Source organism: Corylus avellana, chromosome ca3 (genome assembly GCF_901000735.1).
Source record: "Corylus avellana chromosome ca3, CavTom2PMs-1.0".
NCBI lineage: Eukaryota > Viridiplantae > Streptophyta > Magnoliopsida > Fagales > Betulaceae > Corylus > Corylus avellana.
The window spans coordinates 37455221-37480168 of NC_081543.1; the positions used below are offsets into that span (position 1 = coordinate 37455221).

Here is a 24948-nt window from a genome sequence, read left to right on the forward strand (position 1 = left end):
TATAATAATATAAAAGTTTATTTTCTCGGTAAAACACAAGAATTGACCCATTTAGATAGCTATTCGGCTTGATCCAATTCTAACCAACATATTTGGACAAAGGTTTTAAAAACAGTTTCTGGTTTAAAACCAGAAAAAAACTGTTTTCTACTTGCTAATAAAATAACTTTCTTTTTTTTTTAATCCACAAAAAAAAAAAAAAAAAAAATTTGTTTGACAACTGGTTATTAAAATTGAAAAAAGAAGAGAAATTCGATTGCCACCAATTGACTATAGGCTATAGCCATTGCTAAATTCCGCCTCACCAAAAACATTTCAGCCTAGGCCAGACGCCGGAAGCACAAGATTCAGTCTGTGCCTTCCGTTATGGCACAAGCATTTACGAAAATTATAGAAAGAAAGAAAGATGTTAAAATCATCAAAACTTTTACCATTACAAACCAAGAAAATTAAAATGCATGGTGCTACTTACAAGGTTGCCATCAACATGGCTCGGATTTTGGCTCTAAGATCATCAGAAACCTCGGTGGTTTCAGAGGGCTGCTGAGATGGGGCCCTTCCATCTTGATAGGATTTTGATAATTCAACAGAAGCTTCTCGACTAGCACCATCACCCTGACTAGCTTTCGATTGATCTGATCTTGTAAGGATCTCCCCTTCTTCCAAGTCCACTTCTTTTTCAGATTGAGATTTCCCATTCTTAGCAGATCTGCTTCGGTGTTCAAGCCCATTATCAGAGCTATGATGCTTATGCTGACGTCGAGAATGCCGATGCTCATCATCGGAGGAGCTATCATGCCTATGACGGTGTCGAGAATGCCGGTACTCATCGTCGGAGGGAGTATCATGCTTTTGCCGACGTCGAGAGTGCCTATACTCGTCATCAAAAGAGTCATCGTAATACTTCTGATGATGTCTAGAATCTGAGACCTCCGATGGAGAATGTCTTTTCCTGTGCTTATGCCTGTCCCTACTGCGGTGTGATGACCGATGCAATCGGTGCTTCTTCCTAGAGTGCTTGTGACTCCTCTTATCTTCCTCCTCTTCTCCTCCTCCTTTCTCTACTTCCTCTTCTTCTTGTCTTTTAGATCTGGAACGGTAACTTCTCTTAGATCGCCGTTCATTATACTCATCAACAGAAATTTTCTTTTCAGACTTCTCATTCTTATTTGGACTATCAACATCCATTGGAACTGAACTGCCTTCTCTTTCTTTGCCAACAAAATTTTCAACTTCAGCACCTGATCCAGAAATCCCAGACCCCAGTGGTTCTGCTGAAAAGCCACGCGATGGTTCTATTTTCACTGGTGCAGCTCCACCTTTTATCATGACTGCAAACATCTTTGCCCGTTTCAATCTCTCCGCCTTCAGCTGCTGCTCTCTTGTCAAGCATGCTTCAGAGGAGTCGGCCTCACTTGCAGCTGCAATAGCAGCTGTCTCTGCAATAGCCTTGGCAACAGGGACAGAAACACTTGGATCCGGCTTTGAAGTGGAACTTGGAGCTTGAGATGAATGGAGACTCCCAAAGCTTGATGTATGCCCATCCTCGGTGCTAGGGCCATGACCAATACCATTTGATGATGTCTTAGGAAAAAATTCGAAACTAGGATTCTTAATGCCCCTTGTGGCAGCCTGAAGAATTGCTGCAGCGGAAACTGCATCAATTTGTGGCTCAGTGGCTTTGGAAGGCGGATCCTGCCCATCCTTTTTTGACTTGCCAAGTTTCATCTTAAACTTCTCCTTCCTGTCATAATTATATGGTATATCATGACCAGCAGATTCTCCGGACAGAGTATCACCTTCTTTTGATAGAGCCGTTTTCTTGTCCACCCCATGCCCCATTGAATCATGCTTCTCAGAAACAGAGCCCTTGCCAGGTAGCTTAGACTGTTAAAAAAAAAAGGAACGATAAAAGACATCAGTAAGCAAAGAACATCATATACATGGTAAGTGTTTCTGAGTCACTAATTTATATCTAAGGGCTCAAACCCATTTTGATTTGATTTTCTGGAATCTTAAAGGTCAACTAAAATTGAGATGGTCAAAGAAAAACCCATAGAATTATGGTCAGTGCACGATATGCCTCCACAAATCAAAATATAAACACACAAGATTTAAATTCAAGCTTAACTGTAGAGATTAGACATGTTCACTCATTTATCAAAAATTATGCACATAGTATGCGTAATGCACATTGATGAACATAAAAAGGTAACATAAGCACATGATTTATTGATGCCACAACATGAAACCAAATTCTGGCACCAAATAAAGAAAAGGACATATTTATCAAACAAGCACTTGTACCAAATCATGTGTACACCAAATTCTACCTTTTTCTATCTTGTTGCAAATGGAAATCGTTAATTTTATCAACAAAAATCTCATGCAAACATCCAATAATTAGTACAGCACAAGGAACAGAAGAACACACCTCTTGAGCTTCCTTAAGAACTTTTAAATAATAAGGATGATATTGATTAGATGGCAGGAGGAATGGAAATCTTCCGTGTTTTTTATCCTGTTCCACAAGAACAGCTTCAAAGTCTTTACCATTTCTCAGAATGAACTCAACTATCTTGTCAACCACTCTCTTTAAATCAGATGAAGGCTCCACAATAGGTGGTTCAACCTTGGACATACTCGGCAAAGATGCCTGTGACTTGTCTCCAGCAGATGAAAGTGCACTCAAGGCATCACCTTCTTTTTTAATCCCACTTGTAGTTCCAACTGTACTGATGAATCGATTCCGTTTTATGATAGGAGATTTTTCTTTCAAAATAGAATCTGAACCCTTCGCAACTACCTTGTCTTTCCCAGCCACATTAACAGGAGAATCTGCCTGTTCAGATCCATGAGAAACAGTTGCATTACCAACATCAACGGCTTCCTCAGATTCATTTCTCTTAGATTCATGAACATCCTCAGTTGCACCATCCTCATCCTCTGCAGACCCGTATACAGAACCAAGAATAGACAAAGCACCACCAATCTGATTGAGCCCACTCTCAGCATTGTCCTTTTCTACTAGAGATTTGCCACCACTGTCAGGCTTGAGAAGTTCTTGGTGATCAACAAGAAACCGAAAGTAGGCATGGAGATGATGATTAGGCATCAAAAACCCAAATGCTGGGTTGTCCCCCTGTTTGACCCTCAAAACAATTTCTGACTGCCCACCATGTTCACTAACAAACATAGCAGTTCTTGCAATGATCTGATGTACCTTCTCTGTTGATGGCTGGAAAAAAAAAACAAAACAAGAAAAAAGGTTTCTTCCTCAATATGGGGATTTTGCAATTTTAAGTTTCCAAGAAAAGAGAATTCTTACTAAATAACCCCAAGATTAACCCAAAAATCTCACATATATACGGATAACCATAAAGAGCAAGAAACAGAACTCTAGGAAGATATGTCTCATCCAACTTGCTGTCAAGTAGAAAAGATTCCTGACAAGGTAACAAATTTCTATCATCCTAATCCCACCTGCACAGCCCATTTGTCATGAGATCAAAAGGAAACAAGGTGCCCGGATGGCAACCTTGGGTCACAAGAACTCCGTCTCTGCTCCGTGCATCTGAAACTTAGACACAAGCCTTAGAATACCACATGCACCTTAGACAATTATCATTTGGCCACACTGGTCAAGATCCAAAAAACACCAATATCCAGATTATAATAATAAAAGCAAAGGGTCGCAGGATATACAAGGGCAGATACTTACTAGGTTTTGAAGTAAGCTCTCCGGTACTTGAAAGGGTGGATGAAAACCAAAATCAGCGTCATTATTCTTTTCCTCAGTCGACTCATCAGTGTTCCCATATGAAAATGCAACAGCACGATAGCCACCAGCATCCACCGGTTTGGCACCATCTTGTAAATCTGGAAACAAACGAAAAGATATTTAAAATCAAACATAAAGTATAAACTTTAGGCATAAGGGTGTCATAAATACATCACAGAGAAAAGGCATTAGCATTGACAAGTAACTGAAAAGTGCCACATAGAAGCAAGAATATTCTTACTTGTCTCTTTGAAGGATCAAACTGTTGCAAACTATACCATCCTGCACATGGGGACAAGCCTTGCAAAAAGTATAACATTGAAACAAACAAGAAACTAACACCCATCACTCAGCACATTTGCAGTTGAAAATAGAGAGCATCGCAACAATGTTTTCCCTCCAAATGGGACGGACTCCCACTTTACCAAAATATCATATTCATCCCAGCAAATAATATCAGATGGGGCATAATGACCAGAAGCCCAAAGAATGTGTATTATCCAAAAATCAACTTCTAAAGCTTACTATATAAGTCCACCCATGAAGTACCAATACTTTTTTTTTTTTTTGATGATGGGGAACCTCCAAGGGAGGGCCACTTTGTGAATAATGATACCATCGTTATTCTTTTCAACCCTGAATCTTAATTTAATGACACCAAAATGGTCAACAATATTCAAAGAATTACTACACAAGCCACTCATACTTTTAAGCAAAAGCCAAAAGATGTTAAGAGTTAACCTCGCACCAAATTAAACAAAGGTTAATCTAACAGATCCTAGGTAAATTATGAAAGCTTGACTTTACTAAACCACCACTGGCAATCATATTCAGGTGAATTAAATCCAATATTTGTCCATTCCTTCACTTTGTAACTCTTTTACTTCTTTTTTCTCATTGTTTAAAGCATAATATACATTCAATCATATTTCTGTCCAATTTTATGTATATATTACCAAAACCATTACATTTGCAATTCTACCATTGCCCTAATTAAGCCTAGAATATGCATAAAGAAGAATATTAGAAAAGCATAACCACATTGTCACCACAAAAACACAAATCATTCCCTTTCCAATAAAACAAATATCCTGCAAGTATATGCTGAGAAAAAGATAGTAAGGAAAGAAAGGCTATTTTCAATGCTCAATTTTTCCCATTGTTTGGGCCACCAAAAAACTGAAAACGAAAATTGAAACTTTGCGACAAAGCCTAACATAGCTGTTGGACTAAGTTTATCATAACCAATCTAATTCTAATTCCAATTCCAGTTCTACGCAGAAGTATTAGCCAAGATATATAGTGGCCTGATAATGCAGGGCCAAAATTTCCGCCCCTTCTAAAAACAGAACAATACCATGCCTCACAGAATCCAACAATTTTATTTCAATTACTTTCTTCTATTTTCTCAACAACCAAACAAACATTTCAGACGAAAAACCTAATTGGACGCAAAATGCAACAAAAGAGAGAAAAGAAAAATAAATTATTCCGCTAATTCCACCAGTACATAACATTCAACCTTACTTTTATTTTCCTATTCCTCCATTTTGTAAAAATTAGGCAATTAAAAAGGAAATTCCTCTAATTTTAAATAAGAGTAATAAAACAAAGCTTGTGATAATGATTAATACTTTACCTTGCTCGTGTTCATCACCAGAAGATGAGGGTAAATCGAGGTAACGTTCGTGATCGAGCTCCGACTCGAGCGAGGGATCGTCGGATTGGTGGCGGCGGGGCTTACGTGGCGGCGGAGGATTGGAGAGGAGGTGGCGAACGTCGTAGCGGTCGATGGAGAGCGAGTTCCACTCGACGAGCGCGTCGCTCGAGTTTATAAAGGCGGCGGTGGCGTCGTCGTCGAAGAGCAGAGTGTGGCGCCCCACCACCACCAGATCCATTGTTCGGGACCTTCCGATTGGTTCGGAGATTGTACAGCGTAGCGCAGAGAGAGAGAGCGAGAGAGGATTGGAACTTGGAAGAACCCTAGAGTTGCGCGGGGGGTTTGGGCAATCAACGACTGAACACTATACTTTTAAACATTAATAAATATCTGTTATTGCATTTACTTGTTGTCGTGTGGTATAAGGACTTGGAAAAAGCCCTAGAGTTGCGCGTGGGATTTGGGCAATCAACGACTGAACACTCTACTTTTAAACATTAATAAAATATCTGTTATTGCATTTACGTGTTGTCGTGTGGGATAAGGATCCGGATCCTTGGAATTTTTAGTAGAATTTTAGTTTCGGAAATTTTAGATTTAGGCCATTCATTTTCATCTAAGAGTTATTATCTTGCCATGTGTCCTACTACTGATAAACTAATAAAATAATATTTAAATTTTTAATAATATTAATGATATTAATAATCATATTACTTTATTATTTTATTAACAATAAAACGCGTGGCAGAATAATGGTTCTTAGATGAAAATAAATGATCTGAATGTGAAATTTCAGAAACTGGAATTCCCGAATCCGGTAAAACACAATTCCCATATAATATAGTAAGGGAAATACTAAAGGCCCAATTTATTTGCTCAACATAAGTTCAACTTTTCTTTTTTTCATTTTTTAAAAAATAAAATAAAAAATGGAAAAAAATGAGAAGCAACCCTATCCATTTTTTGTCCTTCTTTTATTTGGTATTTTTTTTAAAATAAAAATTGTATTTTTTTCATAATAATGACATTTAAAAAAAAATAATGACCATTTAAAAAAATAAAAAAAGAAAGAAAGACGAATACCATTTTTATTTTTAATGAAATAGCTCATATAGTAACTATTCCATTAAAAATAAAAGAATTTACAATAATGCATATTTTAATACTTGAAATAGTCCTCATAGTCCATGAGTGAATAAGTATTCTTCTAAAATTGAGAAGAATTGAAGGAATAGATATTTTCTCATGAGCCAGAGGAACAAGTATTTCATTTCACTTCTTTCTATTTTCAATAAAAGTTTTTTTTTTTTTTTTTTTTTAAATGAAAGTCATTTTGTAACCTAGATCAAAATCGTAAAGTAGCTTCATTCATTTGAAATAGAGAGTTACACGTCTTGTTTTGTACCTTTTTTTGTATTGTCTTTAGCAACGAAGTAGACTATTTTCATTACCAAACATAATTTTTCGTACAAAACTTTGAGTCTAAATATAATTTTTGGGAATTTTTGAAATAAATTTCTGGGTCAACACCCTAAAACAAATCACGCCTCAAATGTTTTTTTTGTTCAGTTTTAACTACACAAGTTCTCCAAAAATGTGAAATAAATCTTTCTGTTGGTTTTCCATCTGTTAGTGCCACAGCAACATTTTTGTCACATCACATTAAAATAATAATTTAATTCAAAAATCAAATATTTAAAAAACAAAAAAAATAAAAATAACAAATGACATATCTTTTTAGTTGCTATTGTATTTAAAGAACAGCGAACTAGTTCGGCTTGTTGGTGTTAATAGGTTTCGGACAGTAGGAGAAGATATTTGTGACCAGGTAGCAAATGAAAGAAAACAAAAATGAAGACCAATATATTTGGTGAAATTTGTGTAAAACTCACTTTCTTTTTTTCTTTTTCTTGTTTGGGGGTGGGGGGGGGGTTCAAGTGGATCTTATTTTTGGTGAGCAATGCCAGAGACTCCCATTTCACTCTCTCCTCTAAAATTTGCCCCCCATCTCCGGTCACAGCCACCCCTGACACGGACAGCCACGGGGGTAAAGACAACTTCATTGACAATCAAATAATTACAATAAACAATTCCAAAGCGAACCTTCAATTTAACAGATCATAAGACCATCTGTCTTTCAGACAGCAATGGATGGTGCCACCATGGGATTTGGCAGGTTTTTGTCTAAAAACTTGATGGTTGACTGCAGATATTTGTCACTGGCGCTCAAACACAACTTGGCGGTTTCTATCAGTTTGGAGCAGATTGGTGATATTCCATGACTTAACTGCCAAATAAACAATAAGAAAATCCTTAAGGCAAAAAAACAAAAAGCAAATATAGCAGAGCAATTTTCACAGCAAAACAAGGCAAAAAGTGGCCTTTGATTTTTTGGGTGGGGGGAGAGAGAGAATATGTCAGAGATTAAAAAAAAAAAAAAAAAAAAGAGATTCATTATATTCGTAAGAAAGGAATCCATCAGTTTTGCGTGTCTACTTAAAGAGTAAATTGCCTCAGGATCAATCATGGGTAGCCTTGCTCAGAGATGCTTTTAATGGAATCAAGTTTGAAGGAATTGGCTCTGTTGAGCTGCCTGGGGTATAAAATAACTCATAAACAGTAGTTCTCAGTAAGCTATTCATCTGAGAAAATCAGATTGTACTTTGATCAATTTAAAGATCCAGGCATGTGGAATTTTGGATACCGTAAAATCATTCAAGGTCATCGTTCCAGCCACAACAGATTTTGGGAGAGTTTCAATCTTGAATGATAGTTGGACAAGGGAACATAGGGTCCATCTATACTGCAAATGGCCAATTGGAGCCTAAAATTTTATTCGCAGCTCTAGGTAACTGCCACAAAGATAGAATATCACACATCCATCTGCAATATGGCTAGTAAAGTGATCAACCATTCATCTATAATACTTTTCTGGATTTTAAATCATTTTAGCTGTCCCCAAGGGTACAACAAAATACATGATTGGGTCAATTGCATGGCAGGTAAAACCTCTGTAAAGGAGTTCCAGGTGCTATAAATGCAAGGATGGGAACTTTGTCATGTACCCTCTCATTTTGACGATTGATCAAATTATAGTTACTAAGATCAACAAAGTCAGCCCAAAAGAAGACAAAGCGAACCTACCACGAAAGATGATGCAATGCAGTTGCAAGCTTCAAGCGCCATGCTTCCACGAGCAGCCTTAGATTCAGCATCATATATCAGTAAAAAAAAAAAAAATCTATCAAATTATACAATAGCATAGTGCAATGTGTAGTTACCCGGGATGGCTCTTTCTCAATGGCATCAACCAGGCTCTGAAGAACCGACTTGGACAATGAGACAAGTTCATGTAAATAGGATGAATCACCGAAAAACAATAGGTCATTGCCAAAAATCTGGAGGGGCATAAAAAAGCAGAATATATTAGGAGAAATGCGATAATAACTGAAAATTTGGACTCTCCTTTACAATGAATACTGCACCTGTTGATGCAAATTGCCAAGACTCTACATGGAGTATACAGAGTTTGACTAGGAGCAAAATTTGAAACTCATGTAGAAGTTAATAAATTTTAGGTTTTACATGCAGTTTAAGTGACGGCCTTAAGGAATAAAACCTATTCAAATCATTAAAACATTTTTTTATTCAACTAATATATATTTATTGGCTCCTTTGTAAACCATCAGTACTAGGTCTTAATTCTTTATCTAATAAAATGATGTTGATGAAGTTAAACTTAATAATAGAAACACTTCTTTGTGAACATGTCTTCGTGTTTTATCTATTATGTCTGACAGTGATGTTCCTTTCTTTTTCCACTTGGTAATTACCTCATGCACCTAAGAGGATTTTAATCCGGTATCTCACTCACCACCTGATACTTATACAGGATTTTGGCCTAATGAAAGTGCCATTAGGCCAAAAGACCACTAGTAATATTCCATATCATGTCAGCATACAAATCCTTGAGAAGCTTAATGGAACTCGTCCAACTACAATAGATAACATCAACATAAGAAAAATGAGAGAAACAAAACAAAACAACAGGCAAACAAGAAAACTTGAGATTCTTTTTCTTCTGATATCAAGGCAATTCAAAATTCTGGGCATTTCAAAACTTTTTGACCTTTATTTTCAGTTTTCTGACCATATTTTAAATATTTGAAATTTTGGATTTTTCAAAACTCTACATATTTAAAAAGAAGAGAGTAGATGTACCTCTCTATTATCCACATGGTATGGGAGCTTGTTTTGAGATAGGGTTGCTGTCAATGTAAGTATTGTGCACAAAATTCGGGTCCTTATTCCTGGGGTCATCCTGCAAAAATATCTTCAAGTATCAAACTAAGATCTATGGCCACAAAAGAGACGAGGGTATTTACAAAATGAAAATGGTGCAATTTTTCTGATATTAAAGATCCAATGGAAGGCTTACCATGATTTGGAATTAACAAGTGATAATATGTTATTTGGGGAGTAGGTGACTCCTTTCTCAGGATTACCTTCAGATGGGAAATATGAAGTCAGAAAAAAAAAAAAAAAAAAATTACTTTAGGAAGGATCTCTCAAAACTGTGATCAAGGAAAAAAAACATAGAGTATGCTAATTCTAACACAGTATGTAGCATCAACTCATGGTTGTAAGTTTCCCAGATATATTAAATCGTTAAGCTCATGCATCAAAACCCTCTCTTCAGAGCCTTCAACTAGACTTTGAGACAACTGTGTGTGACAATGCAGTTTATTGTTTGTCTTTCTATATATCTGAATTCTTAGAGCTACCTCAATGGGTGTCCATTTATTGTCTTAGACACTAAATACTACAACTAGGCTAGATCCACCGGCATAACATAATCACTCGGTATTTATCCATTTCAGCATCCTCGCTTTCTTTTTTCAAATTGATACCATCCCTAAACGCTAAATAAGGAAAAATGACCAACTTTATAAATTCAAATATGCTCCTTTCTCAACCTCCAATTCTGGAACAAGTTATTACTAGCTCCTCATGTTCATTTCAATCACACAACCTACTATTCCAAAAATAATGAGTGACAAGGGAGGTTGGGGACCTTATGCAGAATACGCAAACCCTAAAGCCTGTTTACATGAAAAAAAAAAAAATGAAAAGGGAAAGAAAAAAGAATATACTCATCATCGTTTCTGATAATTCAAAATGAGGTTATATTAGGCTAATGATCTGAACTTGTGTTCCCATTTTCCATTCTTTTCGAGTAATTTTGTTATTTCTATAAATATTATCAGCAAATTAAAAAGAAAGCAAGATTCCATTCTCTGATAAGATACAGATAGTCAGGAATATGACCAAAAGAAAATAATTCAAATAAATGTGCTACCTAAGATAAACTTATTTATCCATATGTTAAACTGATTTTAGCAGTAAGATAAGAAAATAAAAGATTTTAATCACCTGGAACCATAACCAAGAGGCTGCACAATTTTTGAATTGCAGACAGTATTCCTTCAATGTCAGCTAATGTTCGGGAGCCTACACAAGCAATTAAGCCAATTCGCCATCAATTTAATTTGATATCCATCTTCACTAGAATATACAAGCTGAATGGCATACCAACATCGGTACAATAAAGAAATATAACAATTATAAGCAATTGTAAATGAACAAAAATACATTAAGAATAAGCAAGTTAGAAGATTAAAAAAGAATATCTTTAAAGAAACATATTTGTATATAACACATTTGTGATAGATGCTATTCTTCTGAGACATGATGAAATCTTTTGAGTATTGGAATGCATCTTCCTGGTAAAGTAATAGAACAATAGTTGTTTAGTCGCTATTATTTATATCAGAAAATGTTCATGCGTGTGCACACACATATTGACGTGCCCATATATATATGTTATATGAAGGTATTTCAAAAGATCCCAAATCATAACATGCAAGGAAAATGCTCTTGATTCAATTTTCACATTATTTTATAATGGGATTAAATCAAGATCAAATATATCCTTTGATTTGATTAATGTAACAGTAATCCCGAAAAGGTGCATATTTTTGTAAATTTGCTTTTATCTATGTTCTAATGTAGCTTGATGTATATAGCCATATACTCTCAGCTTGCTTAGAGCAGGGGAAAACAAAAATCAGCTATCAAAGTGCCCAAGGGCCGTACAGAGAAAGTGTGGTATCTGCAATCAATTTAGAAAGATTAAGGTGCTGAATTTAGGACATCAAGAGGCAATTCTGCATTTCTTTGTAACTGCACTTCCAGCGACTGAATTATGGTAAGCCACTTACAGTTTTGCAGCTTTTGAGTTTGTTATCACATTTGCCATTCACTTAAACAGGAATTACATCTACAGCACAAAGCTCCATATGAGAATAGCTTAACCACCAATGTTTATCAAAGCATATAATACTTAAAACTTTCTAACCAGCTCATTTAAATTCACATCAGCACAGTTCATCTAAGAAGTAAGAAGCATCAGTTTAATTACTTTCTCAAAAAAAAATTGGTATTTTGGAAAACTCGTTAATATAGCCTTCTCTTTGCACATTATAAAAGATTTGGATATCGGAAACAAGGTTGTGGTCATTAGATGTTGTGACCCACAAACCCAGACTAACACTAAAATTTGATTGCAAATGTTTCCTTTTTTTTTCATTGCACTGGAACGGCCACTTGGGCCCCTAGGTTACAGAAGTGGGGGTACCCCTCCCTTACTCCTTGAACTTCTCATCCCTGTTTTCACACAACTTTCACATCGAATGACTTTACCCCTAAATTTACAAATGCCAGTGAAAATCTAGAATGATGGTCCTTATTGCAACAACTAATGCAAAGTTTCACAAAAGAGAGATGACTAACCATCCGCGAAGTCTAAACTTAGCAGGCAGCTGATTCCAGAATCTAACAGTCCATCTGAATGAGAGACTAAACCACATAACAAGGCAACCTGATATGTTGAAATGAATGAGTCGATACGCAGAGAAGTTTGAATAACATAATTATGCCAAAGGAAAAGAAAAATTACCTCTGCAGTCTCAAGATAAAGATTTAACTGCTTGATCGGAGCTGAAATAGAAGGTAATGTGACTTCACTAAATGCCATGCAAGATTTGACAAAACTAAGATGTTTTTTTGCATCTTTCAAAGTCTTAATTGCTAAACAGTTGCTGGAATGAACAAGAGTTTCCTGCCAGAAAATTTAAGCACTGAATCAAGCATGAGAATAGTAGGGACAAGTATTGTAATTGGTCTTTAGTATGGAACACTGCGGTCTTTTAAATCAGGACTTTCTCTAACCATTGCATCTTATAAATATTAACTAAAATGGACATTATCTTAACTGTTTCCTTCTTAAATGCAAAACCAGAAACGGTGCTAGAACAGCATATGAACATCCCTCATATGGAAAACCTTAAGCCCAGATGAGTCTGTTTAATTTTTTTGGCCTTTTTTTTGCCATTTTCTTTCTATGCAAATTATCGCTCTTTCTGTACTTGGTTTATTTTGCTTTATGAACCATTCAATACTTAACATGTCATTTTATCCTAATAAATAAAACTGGATGCTAGTAAAAGAACCAAAACAACTGTCTCATTTTACTTAATGTATAAGACCAAATTCTCTGGGTTAGCATGTTCCTGCACCCCTTACAGGTAGCAAACACTTTGTCTCAACCCCTGCATTGGAATTTGGACCTTTCTCTTCAACATGAAAGCAGGAGACTGTTTGGTTGTGCAGTCTTATTATCTAAAGAAAAGAGTTGCACAAAGCAATAAATTATTTTTTCCTTTCACCTTCAACTTGCCCTAAAAAATATGGTCATGAAAGTTTTTAAGTTCCAGAATATCCTCCAAAATCTTTCTACCTCGACTGAGTTGATGCTAGTACTTTTCTGAAGCTACTCATCAAACTCATTATATTCCAGACAGCTTGACCCATAAAGTCGGTGTTTTGAGTATAATCCTATAAACTAAAAGATGAAAGTATGTGAAGATGAGCTTCACAAGCAGAGCAAGAAAAGGCCCTGTTACCAGAAAGAATAATACAATATATACGAAACCAACTATTTCTTCAAACTTCTAACACATATGAAAGCATCAAATGACTCATAAGATTAAAATAGATAAGATCCAGATCAATGTTTCAGAAAGGAAATTTTTTTTTTATAAGTACCTTGGGAAAATTAAGAAAGAACAGAAAGAAAAATTATTACGTACCTTAAGTTCGTTTAAGCTACCAAAAGCTCCACGACATTCGACTAAAAATGTTAAATGGCGCTCCATCTCTGTGCCATAGTCAACCTAACAATGAGCAGCAGCAACTTATTATCAAGCCAGTTGTATTGAAAACCACAAAACAGTCGCACCTTAGAACTTGATATATGGGGAGAATCGGCATGGGCTTGAAATTATTTACCATACGGACAAAACGGGAAATCAAATGTGCTGGATGGTTATCATCATCTTTCACATTCACAAAATCAAGATCATCATGCAGGGCCTGAGAAATTTCAAAAAGCATCTGTATGGTAGTAGGATCACGTATATAACTGTTCCTGCCAATAAAGTAAGCATAAAATATAACTGCTGCCAGGAAATGAAATCAAATACTTCAAACACAATATATTTATGCAAAATCCACTGTGAACCTGAAAGAAATTTACAAGTATATGGAACCAAAATAGATATCTATGTCTAGGCACTCACCACATTTTACCGACCATAAAACTACTAATGCTTCAAATCATGAAACTTAAAGGCTTGGTACTCAATTTTTCCAGACATGTGAACCTGGATTCTCCAGTACATTTTCTGGGTGCTTGAGTATCTCTTTTTCATAATAAATCTTTTATTTATCAAAAGAAAAAAAAAAATCCAGATATGTGAACCAATCACATTTAAGTGCAAGTTAGGCATTTTTTTTCTTCTCTTGCCTGTTGAATGCTACATTGACTTAAAAAATAGATTATTCTAACACACCCAGGTGTTTGGACTCCAAACTCTGTCGCAATAGGTCTTTCAGATTGTTCTGTACATAGTGCCTTGCAAGTTCTAAAAGTTACCTTCTGACTTAAAATCATTCCGATCACATCGCTTTTAATGATTATTAACCAACTCAATTTCCTCAGTAAGGACAATTAGCATTACGTCATGGCAGCTTTTGGCTGCATGGAATAAGGCTTTGAAGCAGAACTGGTTGGATTTTGGTACTGCTTTCTGTAGTAAAAAAATTGTGAAGCTAGGCCTCCAATTCCATCCATCTTCATTTTCAGCTTCAATTCAAGATGCCAAATATAGAGCATACATTTTGCATGTAATTGATGGACTAGATCAAGACAACTGCCCAGGAGTTGCATGCTTTTTCAACCTGAGTGCTCATAAAGACCTTTCTAGTCAAGCCCGGCCTACCACTATCCTCTTGTGCCTATAGGTATTGGCTGGTCCAGGAGGCAGGTGGAATTAATGCTACTGAAGGGTGGTCTAGGAAAGTAAGGTGCAGCAACATAAAGATCAGGATTTAACCAAACAAAGTAGGGTGCAGATACATGATTATTGAGAAAAATACCTTGTCACCATGTTAAGGACATGCATATTGACAATGCTCCGTGAACTCCCATACATTATATCTAAGATCTCCAGAAAATGGTTCTACAAAGTAACAATTACAGTTAATTGCCCCATTTATTCAATAAAATGTTACTATCTCAAACTACACTACCATGAAACGTAAAAGCAAATAGAATAACTATTCATTTGTGGTCTTTTGGGATGCTTGTAGCATAAGCACTGAACAATTGAAGACACACATACAGGCACCCACACGGACAACTCATGAGGAATAAAAGGAAAACAGCTTCCGAAAGTGTGAGAAGCATACCAAGGCAAGTACATCTTCTAAGCACTTGAAATGAGTAAGAAGCTTCACCAAGATGGTTTGCAAGCTTGCCAATTCATCTTCAGTAACCACTTTATTGCAAGCTCGGTTTGAAATACCTCCTAAAATGGTGTTCAGATGGTTATCCTGGCATAAATGATAAGATTCAGAGGAAAGGGAACTAACATATGTCGCCTTGTATATAGACACACTCACATCCACAATACCGAAAGAAAACTTGATAAACAGAACAAAGTTAAGTTGAAAAGATATCAAATAACATATTATTAATTTAGTTCAATTGAACATCGGTGCTGCCTAATAAGAGCAAAGTCAACATACAAAAATTTAACGAGCTGTCTATAAAGACAGCCTTAAACTAACATCAGAAGAACAAAATAAGGAAAATAGACACAGAATTAAAGTGAAAAGCAGAACAAATGAGTGACAGTGTCACAACTCACTCAGGCTTACCATCTGATTTTGAAGAACAATATCCACATAAGCATCCACAACCTTCAGGTACTCACCAAGTCTGTTGTTTTGACTGACAACCTGATATTGTAGTTATCATTGAAAAACAGAGGTTTGTTCGTAAAATGAATTTAAGAGATATATACCACAGCAGCAAACAATTGGGAATATAAGAAATTAAGATGAATGTAAATAGCTATTTCATCAATTGTGTTAATAAAAGGTATTTCTTAAGTATCATAAATGGCCCTAAATAATTGCTTAATAAAACTACTACTGAAATTTACATTTCAAAATGGATACTGTAGATGTCATTTGTTCCTAAAAAAAATGCAACATATCTACCCAAAGAAGCAATAATAAGTTGAAGAGTAGGAACCCCATCCTGAAACTACTCTTAACATATCAAATAGAGATAAGTTTTATATGGGAAGACTAACTAGGTTATGAAGAATCATAGAAAAATATATGATAGGAAAGATAAACAACAAAAGTTCTGAAACCAAGCAAGTAGGAGTAGAAAACTTTAAATACCTGAATAACTTTATCAACCGCAACATGGATAATGTCCATTTGAGATCTCCTTTCAGACAGCCTGAATCCAAGTAACCTGTAATTCAAACACTGGTCCAACACAGAAAACATAAAAATTAAATAAGTTGCACATTGAACCTTAGGGAAAAAGTAAGGGCTGAAGAAAAGGAGCTAATCAAGTGTGTCACTACTTAAGCAACAGTGTCATTAGCTATGACAAATACCTGGTCAAAGGAATAATCATTGCTACGTTCAATGATATGAAGGATCTCCACAGCATTTGAAGTAACAATTTCAGCAGGAAGTTCCTTAAGTAGCTGATGAAGTACGATTGAGACACATGGTAAACTCCCAAACAAATCCACTTGATTTCTTCCTAATCCAAGATCCACAAGTACATTATCGACTTGCCTCTTGCAAAACATACAGTAGAAATACCATCAAATAGATATTACCGAAAGCAACTGGTTCATGTCAGAGAACCTACTATGCAGGATAAGATAATTTCACTGGTACTCTTAGATTACTGACAGATTTAATGTGAGCAGTGTGTTCAACAATCAAAAATGTTATAAAGACCAAATAAATCAATATTTTTACTCTTCTATTTCTAGGAGTTCAGAAAACATATTAATGTTTTTAACAATGACACTTGGACCCCTACCATACAGAAAGTTTAGAACAAGACATAAGACTGTCACATGGAACTCCAGCACATACCTCAGATGCATCCTTAAATATGCATTTCATTATATACTCAATGGTTGGTTCGATCAGAGCGAAAAGCAATCTTTTGTTGTCTGTAGAATTTCGATGAGTTGTTTCTTTGGCTGATACAATCCGCATCAATAGAATATTGATGTCATTAACACATTTAACTAGATATCCTGTCAAATTGTTGTCAGACACAGCAGTGTAAATAAGAGTGAAAACAAAATATGGATAGGCAGCTATACATGATCAGCAATGGAACAGCTAATGGGATTAACTGCAGAACACAGCATCAAAAGTTAACCCAAGGTCAAATGTAGCCCAGGTCCACAAAGGACACTTAAGCAGGAGTCCAATTAAAATTTTTTGACTACTACTGCCCAAACTGCCTCTATAAAAGTGGGAAGCACCTTGGGTTGCACCCACGAGGCCCTTTTCTTTAATGAATTTACTTGCACAAACACACATGCAAAAGATGGCAAGTACAGAAACTCAGTATCTGGTGATCTAAGAAAAGAAAAATACATTTTAGGGAGTAATTATAAGAATTTCACCAAGAGCTGCCGAAATTCTTTCAAAGACTAAAATTTTTATTCAAACATTATCCCACAAGCATCTCACAAGATATTCCTTAAGGATATTTTGAGTTAAAAATGTATTATGATAAATAATAACGCCATGCAGACCAAAGCAAGTATTACTTTCAAATCTAGCAAGAACTAGATCTAACTCGGTCTTAATTTGAATTTTCAATACACAGTCTGCAGCCAGCCCAACCAAAATCTGAACACGAACTAGGATATATGAACCTGGGCTAGACCAGGCCAAACCACTCCATATTATGCCCTATCTGCAGTTGCTTGCTAATAATGTTTATGCTGAGCACACATGCAACTAAAGTACCGTATGTCATTTGTGAGTTATACATCATTTTCTGCATATGTTTAGCATACAAACTGAGTACCTATATCACATGAAGGCAACTTCTGGGCACAGTGGGCAATAAATAGACGACAGTAGGCAGATGCCAACGGATCTGCTAACCCTCTTGTCATCATAACCAAACGCTGCAGATTGTCTTCAGGTTGGTCAACCAGGAAACGCCAGCAGGGCAATATAGCCAGCTCTAAATAACTGAAGCGCAACATGAAGTAAATAACCAGCAAAAAAATATTCTCAAAGGGCGAGATAGAGGAGAGGAGCTAATGGTAACTCTTAAATTATTAATAAGCATTTGTGTGAGAAATATCATGTGAAATTCTGCAAAATAACTTTGGAAGTCAATCTAATGGTGGCAATCATGTATACAAATTTAGATCCATCATGAGCTGCTCATGTATGAATAAGGATGATTTTAAAATTTAGTAGTGTAAATTGCTGACCAAAAGTAAAGATAACATTGTCTTTAACAAAATATAGCCATCTGGACGAAGGGGAAAAAACATAGGCAAAAAGCTCAAAACAAATAAATTAGCAAGAAAACTAGAAGAGAGCACAACTTGACATGAGTAGCATTAGTCAAAAAATAAAACGATACAAGAATCCAGAAAGTAAGAAAAGAAAAAAAACTTCACATGCGTGGAAGAAGCTCACGAATGGAACCAATCTTGCAGAACCAATTATTGCAAGTTTCCTTGGCATCATAGCAAATGTCACTTGCTTGAAAGTTCTCTGCCATAAATCCAAGAAAAACTTCAGGAAACACTATCAAGCTGCTACTAGAAAAACAAGACCAAGAATATTGTGTTGTGCAGACCTAACTTATGAAGACGGGTTAAAAAAAATATTCAGCAACAAAGGAAGGAGGGGAAAAATGCAATAAAAGGGAGAAAAGGAAGAGGTGCAGTTAAGTTTCCAATTATCAAAGGCATTGATGATATGTTATACAGTTCTCAATGCTACCAGTACGAAACAACACCACCCAACTGTCTCATGCTTCATTCTCATACATGAAAACAAGGCAGTTAAGTATGGCCTTAAACCATATTGACATGTATTAAAGACACATGAGAAATGTATCAGCAATAAATTCGTAGAACTATGCAAGAATCCTATGAATAGATAGATCTTTACATCTCAAAGAATGACCAGATATGTATTTCTCCTCATGGCTTCTTTGTTCATAGAAGACTAAGAGTATTGATAGATGATTGCACTCAAATAGTAGTCTCTAATGGTTAGTGGCTCAAAATCATCATCGAGAACTCAGATATAACTCCTAGAAGTCTTTACTCTCGTATGTTTAAGCCATTAGGGGCTTTCTCTCATGTCATTAATGCAGACAAGGCATGTTGACCTAGACCCATTTTCTTCCATATGAAAAAATTAAAAATTAAAAAAAAAAAAATCTAGAATATTTGTTCTTTCTCCTTAATCTTTCTTCTTCTTTTTTATTTTTTTTTTATGTAAGTATGATTTACTAGAAAATAATATTACATTTGTACACAAGAAGGAACACTGAGACTAGCTCCAAAAGTTTAAGAATCTAATGAACTCCAAAAAATTTGAAATGAAAATAAATAAATTGTAATTGCCATCTAATTATAAAGTGCTCTTAGAATCAACATCAAGCAAAAGACATGCTATTTATGCATGTCCTGCCTCAACATTCCAATCCTTTACATGCATAAATCCTATTTCATTACTAAAAAGGAAAAGAGAGAGAGAGAGAGATCCAAAATGATGAAAGACCTGGTAAAGAGCAGATTCTGGTTCCATCTTCAGCAAATTCGGCTTTCCACTTGATGCGCTCCCATACCATATCCCCAACCATGTCCATTATATCCATAGCAAGAACAAAAAGTGTAGGATAAAAATGTAAAACTGATGTATCCATCAAAAGCCTAGCAACCTACAGAAAGAAGAAACGCGATATAACTTCACTTTATGACCTGTCATTTATTTATTTTATTCTTTTAATTATTGTAAGGAAAAAGGTAACAGCTTAATACATTGGGCAGGAATAAACAAGTTTGCACACCAATTAATTGGAATTGTTCAACAACAGTGCATAACTAAATTAAGAAACTTCACCAACTGTTGCATGGTGAAGAAATAATAAGATGATGCAAAAAAATTTCTTCTTTAATATACCATTAACAACAAAGATGTTCAATCTTTCCTTTCCCACAAATTTTCAGCAATCAAAAGAGGCATCAAAACAATCATATATAAGGAAAAGTCCACCTCATCATATAAAAGTCACCTTTATAGATAACTTTAAAGATGTTACACGATCATTAGCACGCCAAGCACGATTAATTTCATCTTTGAGCTCATGTAATCGAGAGACATACTCCTGCCGAGTGATGACCTTGACACCATCTTCTGAATATTTTTCTGGATCGTCTAGTTCCTCCAGATGTGTACTTGTTGAAGATTTCTCATACGCTGCAAATTGGAATCATCATACACTAAAACAGAAAATAATACGGCTGTTCAACACAGAAATTTAACATTCTTGCCTTGGATAGAATTTGATGTTGACTAAAGGGGAAAAAAGAAGAAGCAAAACAATAAAAAGGAGAGTAAACCAACGTACTCTTTACACCTTTCATTAGCACATGGGACATCTGTATTAAGGTAAAAGGGGGGAAAAGTTACAATTTATAAGCAGAAAATTTGAAGAGAAAAACAGAGGTTCTACTTTAAAATATGGTAATCACATTTGTATGCATATATACATACAAACAAATATTTGTACCCATATACACACACATTTGAACCTAACCCTATACATGCCTCAACCGCATAATTCAAGTGATGAAATTACTAAGGGCAACCATATGTGTTCGTTACTTTACCAAAGAAAACTTCTGGTTGTAGTTCCCCTAATGCATTCTTACCAAAAAATTAATTCAATAACAAGTTAAGTTGGGAAAGTCATACTTTACTATGGAAGCCAGAAAGGAAACTATTATGATGATTAATGACCACGAGAGTGGTCAACACATTGACATTATAATTAAATGAACCAAACCATTACAGGCTGAACAAAGACCAAAAAATTGAATTCAGCAAGATTTTTTAAGATCTGAGCCTTTCTGAATTAGGAAAACACTAACATCTATAACTGCATTGTTTCCCATGTTTCAGTAATGCTTTGAAATTTATACCAAGAATGACTCAATGATGAACCCAATATCTGCAACATTTTATGACCACTTTTAGTATAATCTGAATCTTTTGGCAAGTGATGATGAACTTAGAAACACTTCTTTAACCAATCGAAAACCTGAAGTAATGCAGTTACTTCAGCACTATAGTGGTCATTATAAAACCTGGCATTAAATTTAATGAAAATAAGCCCTTGTGTTAAATGATAATACAATGTGAGGACAATACAATAGTATCATTATTCTGATACCTGAATCGACCAGTAATAAATGAAGTAACATTCATCCAGGAAACCAATAATCACAGGATACACCATTTATAACAAAATCTGTACAAAGTTAAATTGATATCCTAGACATAAGCTGAATTGCCAAAACACAAATACACAAGGCTCAAAAGCTATTTCACATTCCCCTCAGTCTTCAGGAGAAAGTATGAGATGTAAGTATCAAATGGCAAGTTGAACTTTCCAATGAAAAGGATTTGAATGCTTACTGAAGAAATTGAAACCATTTTAGAGGCAGGAAATCTCTGCATTAAAAATCTCTTGAAAGATATCCATTCCTTTGTCGGGAGTTGAGTAGAAGCTTCACTAAAAGTACTTTCAAGATCTTGCACTTCAGAAACCGTTGCATTATCAGCCAATCCTCTGAGCGGATCAAAAAAGTCACTGTTCCCATGATCCACAACATCAACCTATAACAAAATATAATTGAAATTTTTCAAGAGAATAACATTCATGACCAAATTTGATCCACGAACCAATACATTCACAACATGATGAAGTATTAAAAGTAAAGCCACATCGCCTAATTCAACATTTAAAAACACTCATAAATACCTGAATACATATAAAACCATCACACATTTTATTAGTGACCCTCAAAAATGCCTCACATACCTCAAATATTCCAGCACAACTGTGGTGCATCTCGTGGCTTAGTCCATAGAAATACATATTCTCAAATATTTTACAATGTTATGGCCTAGCCAAAGCCATAAAAGAAACTGAATAATATTACGGAGCTTAAAATTAATTTTCTTGTAAATTATCAAGCAACACGGATATATTTTTCTCATGTCTTAGATAATCATAAATAACTCAACTCAATTAAGCCAAACAGTTGCAATGGACACGGTTTGGTGGTGGAGAAATGATTATATTAAGCCAAATGATCGTATTGGCATGAGATATTTCATAATCTAGTATTGAGATATCGAATGCATGCTTTTTCCGACATTTTCTTAGCAACCAAACAGATGCTCAAGGTCAAAGAACGAGAGCGGAAAATTGAATAGTCTATGATGTGAGATGGACCTGGCGGTGAGGTGAGGGTGAAACGGAGAGGGGATGGTTGTCGGCGCATACACGAGGAAGCGCGTGGGCCGCTCGTTCGGCAGTGTAATTGCGAGGTTTGAACTCCATGGAAGCCTAGGCTTGTTCGGACAAGATGGAGATCCCGAAGGAGGTCGTCGCAAGAAGAGTTCGCTTATAGGCAAATCACGTTTTACATGGTAGAGGAATTTGAAATCGCCTATTGCTCTGTCGTTTTAGGACGATGGGAACCGTCGTCGTTTTGCCCTCCCCAATTCTATAAAATCGTTATGTAGTAACTGTTGTGACGACCTTTAAGATTATTAAAGGCGGCAACATCGCGCCAAAACATTACGGGAGCTTTCTGTGAAAACTAAATGCCTTTAAGCTATTAAGGTGTAAATTCCAGCCACTATAAGGGTGCTTTTGGGAGTGCGTTTTTAAAAATATAATCTGTAATTTTAAATTAAATCGTAGTTTTAAGGTGTTTAAAATTCTAATTTTAAAAACGCAAATTTTAAAATCGTAAAAAACATTTGTTGGATGTAATTTTTTGAGATTCATGAATTAGAAAATAAAAAATGACAATCCATGTGACAATAAGATTTTAAAAGTATATATGTGAATTATTACAACTTTTTAATTTCATAAAAAAAAAAAAATCATTTTAGAATTTAAACATCATGTTAATATATGATACTTTTAAGACGTCCAAAAAAGTTTGTCTATAATTTTTTTTTTATGAAATTGGATAAAGCGAGTTTAAGAAATGAAAATAAAAATATTAGATTATTCATTTTATAAAATCAAACGAAGATGAGTTTTTAAAGTTTAAAAGTGTTTATGTTCAAATATTTATAGCAACTACAACTAAATAACTAATCAAGAGGACAAACATAGTCTTACCCCTTAAACTTTCACTTCAATTGTCATTCCAAATTAAAAAAAAAAAAAGTTGTAATTGGCCTCTCAAATTATTAATTCATTTCACTTAACCTCTTACCATTAAGATTTTCTATTAACTTGAACGAAAAAAACATGTGAAATGTTCATTATAATTCCAGTAAAATGTGTCAAAATACCAAAATGCCCTTAAAAAATAAATAAATAAATAAATCTCTAGATGAGACTCATGGCTTGGTCTCTTGGTCGTCGATAAGGTATATATTCAAAAAAAAATTATCTAAATTGGGGGTATTAGTGTCAATTTTGTTGATTTTCATCTAATTTAACGAAAAAATTTAATGGAAAAGGTTAAATAAAAGGGGTTAGCAATTTGGAGGGTCAATTACAACTTTTTTTAGTTTGGAAATGTAACATTGCAATTGAGGTAAAAGTTTTAAAGGGAAATGTCCTTTATTCTTAAATCAATAAAAGAAAAAAGAGAGAATGTGAAGAGAAAGGATAGAGAGAACTCCAAAATTTTAATGTATTATTTGAGATCACCATTAACTACCAACAAGTGTCATATTCATCTAATCACATGGGATAGATTTTTTTTTTTTTTTTTTTTTTTGGGTTGGTGTGACGATTATCAGCTAATTACCTCCAAAAATAGGTACAAAGGAAAGCTCGCACTTGATGTATCATGATCCATTAAGAATGAAACTATTATTAGGCTCTCCTTACAAAAGAGAAAATGAGAAGGGGATTATTTTGCTATTTCCTTTTTCTTTTTTCTCCCCTTCAATGTTAGTTTGTAAACACTGTAAGTATTATATAGATTCTCACCTGCCAATCCATATTTTTAGTACTTGGTGTGACAAGTGTCGCATAGATTATAATGTCAACTTATAAGGAACTTAGTAAAAGCTATAGTACTCTTAACAACATTTAAAATAAATAAATAAATTTGAGACATGCTACACATCATTCTCTTAATTCCATCTTTCAACCGTCTTATTTTACAAATCCAATAGATCCACCATTTAGTTTGTAGACTCGCGTGGGTTCCACACAAATTTAATAGTAGATTCACTGTTCACTATAGGTAGATGGTTGACATGATAAAAATTATTTTATCAACCATCTCCCTATAGTGAACAGTGAATCTACCATTAAATTTTTGTGCAACCCACACGAGTTTACAAATTAAATGGTGAATCTATTAGATTTGTAAAATAAGACGATTAAAAAATGGTTGATAGAATGATATGTAACATGTCTGTAATAAATAAACTACATGCGATATGATAACTCTAATTTGTAGGGATTTTTCAGCATGTTGATGTGGGATTTGTGATCTCTACATCATGAAAATCGAATCAACCTATTGGGTATTAATTCAGGCGATAATTAATGTCTCAGATCTCCATGCCTGTTGGTCAACAATTCTGCATCCACCTAGGAGGAGAATCTTGTAATGCTAGATTGAAATTGGACTCTATTACTGACTTCTCATTATAGCATCGATCCCACTTAAGAATATAAAAATGCATCTTATTATATTCTTAAAAAAATAGAATAACTATTTATTTAATTCTTCCCTAT

The 24948-nt window shown here is 35.0% G+C and overlaps 2 protein-coding genes across 8 annotated transcripts; both read right to left on the reverse strand.

The window, feature by feature from the left end:
- Positions 1–407: 407 nt before the first annotated feature.
- On the reverse strand, positions 408–5821 carry LOC132173851 (uncharacterized). 4 transcript variants are annotated; one of them, XM_059585493.1, is made up of 5 exons: positions 4023–5388; positions 3722–3879; positions 3362–3574; positions 2435–3238; positions 408–1887 (listed from the first exon to the last, which is right to left on the reverse strand). In XM_059585493.1, the coding sequence occupies exons 3-5, from the start codon at positions 3494–3496 to the stop codon at positions 469–471; spliced, it is 2358 nt and encodes a 785-aa protein (XP_059441476.1). In that variant the 5' UTR covers positions 3497–3574; positions 3722–3879; positions 4023–5388; the 3' UTR covers positions 408–468. The 4 variants fall into 4 exon arrangements, with proteins under 4 accessions (XP_059441476.1, XP_059441475.1, XP_059441479.1 ...); XM_059585492.1 differs by lacking the exons at positions 3362–3574; positions 4023–5388 and adding an exon at positions 5421–5821; XM_059585496.1 differs by having other exon boundaries at positions 3484–3879; positions 4023–5386.
- Positions 5822–7361: 1540 nt separating this feature from the next.
- LOC132175919 (uncharacterized) lies at positions 7362–22628 on the reverse strand. 4 transcript variants are annotated; one of them, XM_059588014.1, is made up of 23 exons: positions 22462–22628; positions 21639–21839; positions 20569–20599; positions 20233–20417; positions 19719–19878; positions 18602–18698; positions 17992–18161; positions 17037–17146; positions 16541–16729; positions 16317–16406; positions 15783–15863; positions 15312–15455; positions 15000–15082; positions 13851–13989; positions 13652–13735; positions 12460–12621; positions 12294–12381; positions 10875–10952; positions 9880–9946; positions 9663–9762; positions 8723–8839; positions 8586–8642; positions 7362–7728 (listed from the first exon to the last, which is right to left on the reverse strand). In XM_059588014.1, exons 1-23 carry the CDS (start codon positions 22567–22569, stop codon positions 7579–7581), a joined length of 2691 nt encoding a protein of 896 aa, XP_059443997.1. In that variant the 5' UTR covers positions 22570–22628; the 3' UTR covers positions 7362–7578. The 4 variants fall into 4 exon arrangements, with proteins under 4 accessions (XP_059443997.1, XP_059443996.1, XP_059443995.1 ...); XM_059588013.1 differs by having other exon boundaries at positions 13851–13983; positions 17037–17203; XM_059588012.1 differs by having other exon boundaries at positions 17037–17203.
- Between the last annotated feature and the right edge of the window lie 2320 nt (positions 22629–24948).